Source organism: Rutidosis leptorrhynchoides, chromosome 1 (assembly GCF_046630445.1).
Source record: "Rutidosis leptorrhynchoides isolate AG116_Rl617_1_P2 chromosome 1, CSIRO_AGI_Rlap_v1, whole genome shotgun sequence".
In the NCBI taxonomy this organism is placed as follows: Eukaryota; Viridiplantae; Streptophyta; class Magnoliopsida; order Asterales; family Asteraceae; genus Rutidosis; species Rutidosis leptorrhynchoides.
Genome location: NC_092333.1, coordinates 586729984 through 586735900, shown reverse-complemented (window position 1 = coordinate 586735900; position 5917 = coordinate 586729984). Strand labels below are relative to the sequence as shown.

The following is a 5917-nucleotide window of genomic DNA, read 5'->3' as shown; positions in this document are numbered from 1 at the left end:
TAGGTGAAATTTGTGGGTTTTCAGGTGTTTGGTCGAATATATAAGAAAAGAGGCATAGTAGTAGCATATGTATTTTGAATAGCATAAGTTTTATCGTAGCTCTTGGTTAGAAAACAGAAAGAAATAATCAAATGGTACCTGATGCAATTGCAGTGAACTTTGTTGTTTGCGTGTGGTTTATCTAACCATAGTAGTAGTTGGAGGCAATATAAGTGGTGGTTTTCGTGGGTTTAAACTCGAACAGAAATAGTGACCATAATTACAGTCGAATGAATCAGAAACATTATAGTAGCAGTGTTGGTTGATCATGTTTACAAGTTGATGATGATGATGATGATGAATAATGGTAGCTGCACCTTGGTGAAGAAGATGAGTTGGTGATTGGTTTTAAATAGCAAATATGGAGCATGTGGTGGCTTTATGATTTGTGAGCATAATACATATGTGTATGTATTTATTATTTATTATTTATGTATATAATAAGAGAAGAGATAATAGGTTCCTTTTTGAGTTTGACAGAGCCTTTAGCCATCAATTTCAAGTAGGGTAGATATAATGCATTTTATTTGTGTGTATATATATGGATTAAGAATCCATTCTCTGTTTTGGACATTTTGTAAAAAGAGACATGGACAGTTTGAATTTAACTATCACATTTTGGCTCGTTGTCATTTGTAAAAGTTAATATATAATAAGACAAGTGGTGATTGAGATGTGAAACAGAAAGGAGAAAATGTTTGGTGGAAGAAGAAAAATGGGAAGTGGCCAAATTGGTGAAATGAAATGTGGTGGGTTTTGGTTATATTCGTATATGTATATATAGATTAGATATGAGATTGATAGATATTGATATATTAGGATAGATAACAGAAAAAGGTAGTCTAGTAAACAAATGATTAAGTCATAAGCATCTAGATTAGCCTTGTAGTATGTAAAAACTTGTTTGGTTGTGTTGATCAGGAAAGCAAAACATAAATGAATTATTGGGGAACACTTGTATCATGTAATATATATAAAAATAGAAGAGATGGTAATAATCTAGATATGAATCCGTCAATTTGCTAGTGGAAATAATAATAATAGAAGTAATATAATAACACTGATATTAGTAGCCGTCACATTAGAATTAATAATATTAATAACACTGAATCCATCACATTAGAATTAATAATATTAATAATACTAACATTGATATTAGTAGTAATAATAAAAATATTGTTATAAAAACTATATTTCCAATTTGTATATAATATATTAATATTACATAATATTAATTATGTATAATTTATTAATTATATATATAACATGTAATAGTTAAACATTTTATATATATTCCAATGTACATAACATCATATATATTTATATATAGTTTTATTGTAACAATCTCTTTACTACTTTGTATTTTTTTTTTCATAATCAATTTTAATGATTAAATTATATACTATTATTTCATTTCAATTTATTTTATATACTTTTGTTTATATATATATATATATATATATATATATATATATATATATATACATTCTTACTTACATACAATAGTTCGTGAATCGTCGAGCATAGTCAAAGGTCAAATGTATACATATATTAATTATTTATTAATTATACATTTTATATATATATTACATTATATATAATTTTACTTATGCATAGTATTCATATATACATATATATACAATATCCTTTATTTATATATTCATTTTATTCATTTTAATATTAATTGAATTATCCTATTTATTATTTTTTTCATTTTTAAAGTGTACTTTATTACTTCACAATATTATATATACACTTATATTTATTTATATATATAAATATATTTACATATTTATTTACACACAATTGTTCGTGAATCGTCAGAAATAGTCAAAGGGCAAATGCATTCATGTAAACTGTTCCAAAATTTTGAGACTCAGCTTTATAGACTTTGCTTATCGTGTCGAAATCATACAAGAATAAAGTTTAAATTTGGTCGAAAATTTTCGGGTCGTCACAGTATTGTTGGGGCACAATACTTGATAAGCTCTCGCAGATAATGTTCATGACCATAACGAACATAACTATGAGGACTTGACTTTGTCAGGGAGAGTCTTGTGTGAAGCGTATTGTCGCCTACACAAACGGCAGACGAGTTCAAAGACATCGTCGTCTACTCAGAGCCAGTAGACTAAGTGCTTTCATGAGCGAAGGTTCAAAGAGTAACACCTATCTATCGTATGCAAGATTCAACTACTGGAATTTTGTTTGAACATGTGTGTTGAGATCGATTTAAACTCATTGAGGTGTAAATGAGGTTTACACCAACTTTGGGACTATGTAATTATTAGCATATATTATAATGATATGGTTATGTAGTCGGTGGCCAAGACTACATAACATAACGTTATATATCCAAAATAAATTTTTAAATGAATGAGATATCGAGGCTAGAGAGCTGTTGAAGTGAGCTACGTTGAATGAGAAGTCCAGTAACTGTCAGTGTGTCAGTTATCAATTTCATTCATGTGGGAGTATGTTGGAAAATTAGTTTTGATGTGTGAATTAAAATTGATATGTTGGAAAATTAGTTTTGATGTGTGAATTAAAATTGATGTTAAAGAGTAAGTTTGAAGGTTGCAATTATTGTGACTCTTCATATCTTTAACTTGTCAATAATAATGACATTTTATTGTCATTAAGTCACCATCCTTTTGTTCAAGAGATGTAGTCTCTAGTTGAAGTAGTAGAAGCAAAGTGTGTAGCTTATGAAGAACAATATAGATAACTTTTTCAGGCAAGTGTTCAAGTCCGGCAGTACGCTGCTTCGGACCAGTGTACCCTGGGAACAGACGAAGAATCTGTTTAAGGGAATTGTGTCAAACACAAGCCCGGTTCAACCCTTCAATTCGATTTCAGAATCAATGATCCAACCTATGTCCAGGTTTAATCGTTAATCTTTCAAATCTTAATCTGATTATTTGGTTTGTGCATACATTATAACATGATTATTATGCATATGTTGTGATATATTCATATATTAATTTCAGTTTCGTATAGTATATTCCTACAGATGTCATAATAATATATTAATTTAATTAAAAAAATAATAGGAAATCTTTTATAAAAGGAAATACTAATCTATCCTAAATTGTAATTTTAATTTTCTAATAAAATTTAAAAGTAAAAAAATTTAAAAGGCATTTATTATTACTAATAATAATTATTATTATTAAAAGTATAAAATACTCAACTTTGAGCGAACTTTATTATTATTATTATTTATAATAATAATTAAATTATTAATATTCAAATGTGGATTCTTTTTACGAAATTAATTACATTACATATGTATGCAAAAATACATGTCTCTATATATTTGTAAAAACAATGACAAATTTCTTAGTCAAACGGGTCATTAATATAAATGACTTTAGCATTTACATTCACTTAATACCTAAAATATGTCATTAAATTGTTTCATTTAAACAAATCCGTTATTTCAAGGGTCATTTTACTATTATAAAGAAAAACAGTTACTTTTAACTGTCGGAAATCAGAATTGAAGAATTCAGTCATTCACCACTAAATTAAATGGATTTTTTGTTTGATACTAGTGAAATAACCCGTGAAATCACGAGTTTGTTTAAACGAAATAATTTAATGATATGTTTTAGGTATTAAGTGAATGTAAATGCTAAAGTCATTTATTTTAATGACCTGTTTGACTAAGAAACTTGTCATTGTTTTTACAAATATATAGAGACATGTATTTTCGCAAACATATGTAACGTAATTAATTCCGTAAATTATAATTATTATATTAAAAATAAATAATAGTAATAAAGTTCTTTCAAAGTTGAGTATTTATATTTTCAATAATAATAATTATTATTAGTAATAATAAATGCCTTTTAAATTTTTTTAGAAAATTAAAATTACAATTTAAGAGAGATTAATATTTTCTTTTATAAAAGATTTTGTATTATTTTTTAAATTAAATTAATATATAATTATGACATCATCATTATGAAAATTAAAGGGTAATTAACTTAATGATGACATCATCATTTTAAAGCTTTATATGATTATATAGATGTGTACGATTTGTCAACAACCAAAGAAGGTAAGTCACTAGATTGTAAGAAATTCGTAGCAGACCTATCATTTGGGCCCAACTTCAAAAGAAAAACACAAAAGGCCCATGGAATTGCTTTAGCCCAATGAAAAATCTAGCTTTCTTTGGGAGCGTCCTGCCTCATCTATCTTGGGTCATCTTTACGGTTGAACGTTCCTAATGTTGGAGATAATCGGTTAATATGCGAAAGTCGAGTCCCACATTGTTAAAGGAACAAATTAAATGTATGTATATAGTTCTCTATTATACATTGATTTTAGAATAATGCAGAACTCGAGAACTTACATGTTATACAAGTTGGTCAGTCGCGATTCTTGGATTATAACTTAATATACTATTTTAGTGATAGTTTACCTTTAAAATACTATACCTTACACATAAGTAACTTAATATACTATTTTAGTGATAGTTTATCTTTAAAAAGCTATATCCTACACGGCTACACATAAGTGTTCATTCTTGAATGTTTTGTATTACTTTTATTATCCTCATAATCTTGTGACCAAAAGACTATTTTATGTTTTGTTGTCCCTGATTGTTTTTTATTTTTGTTAAATTCAAGACTAATGAAATCCGTTTCTATAGTAGAGATTAAATGACAAGTCAGTATGAAATGGATGTATTCACTATTCAGAATACCAATGGATACAGATAGGTAAACCAGGCAAAAACCGACCCGGTCATCAAATCAAACTTATATAAAAAGACACTAAGCGAAAACATAATTTTCTTAAGCACAACAACTACCAAATTCACCAGCACCCCAACGCCAACACGATTTAATCATCGTCTTCATCAACGTCTTCCTCGTCAAGATCAGTGGCTTTAGCATTTGATTTCGACATTGGTTCATCATCTTCATCTTCGTCCTCATCTTCATCTTCGATAATTTGCGGTGCCAACGATTTTTGATCCTCTTCGTCGTCCTGTTTTCCTAAATCATCAGGCAAAACAACGTCCTCTTCATTATCTTCATCGTCATAGGGTGATTCGATGTTTTGAGTTACAGAAGCTTTCGTTGATCCTTCAATGGCTGGAGATTCGAGTGTTGTTTCTTCAGAAGGTTTTGGGAACTCTCCCACATGCAAATCATCAACCTACGCATTGAAGTTTCATACACAATCTAAAATTAGAATTTGATATAACAATTGCACCCATATCATGTAACACCTATCAAACCTTTAAAAGTCAAATATTAAACTTTTATTTATTGTCATTTTAATTGAATAATATCAAATAGCTTTATCTAAGAGTGATACTCCGTAATAAAAAGAACCTGAGCAGAGGCCATGTAGTTAGTGAAGAGCAAGTAGAGAGTTTGAACAAGTCTTTTATATTACTTTTAAAGTTTGCAATGATGGTATTTGTTAAGAGAATGAGTAGCATATTTATAACTAAATGAAGGTGAGTGCTAGGAAAGATTCAGTGATTATTGATGTAGAGAACAATATCTCCATTATGAAGACAAAGAACCAATGCCATTCCACTTGTCGACGCGTAATTGGCTTAGTTTTGCCTAGTTGGCACATAAGGTAAGTGGTATAGTGTGGGATGTGGGACAAAAGAGGGAGAGTATTATTGAAGGTTAATGTAATGTGCTTTGATGCTTTAAACCACTTGCCAAAATTTTGATGCAAAAGGATTTTGTGCTCAATAATGCATTTAAACATAGAAGGTTGTTCAACCCTATTCTTTTCAACTTTGGGCGGGTACTTGGTTTGCTCTTTATGTTATTCCCATATCAAGTTGTGCCCCTAGGGACTAGGACCCTTAGGCAATCAAATTTTACCCTAAGGGCAA

At 28.9% G+C, this 5917-nt stretch overlaps 1 protein-coding gene across 1 annotated transcript; it reads right to left on the bottom strand.

Moving 5' to 3' along the window:
• Positions 1 to 4725: 4725 nt before the first annotated feature.
• On the bottom strand, positions 4726 to 5482 carry LOC139883086 (uncharacterized). Its single transcript, XM_071867317.1, has 2 exons — positions 5394 to 5482; positions 4726 to 5214 (listed from the first exon to the last, which is right to left on the bottom strand). The coding sequence occupies exons 1-2, from the start codon at positions 5406 to 5408 to the stop codon at positions 4897 to 4899; spliced, it is 333 nt and encodes a 110-aa protein (XP_071723418.1). The 5' UTR covers positions 5409 to 5482; the 3' UTR covers positions 4726 to 4896.
• Positions 5483 to 5917: the final 435 nt, after the last annotated feature.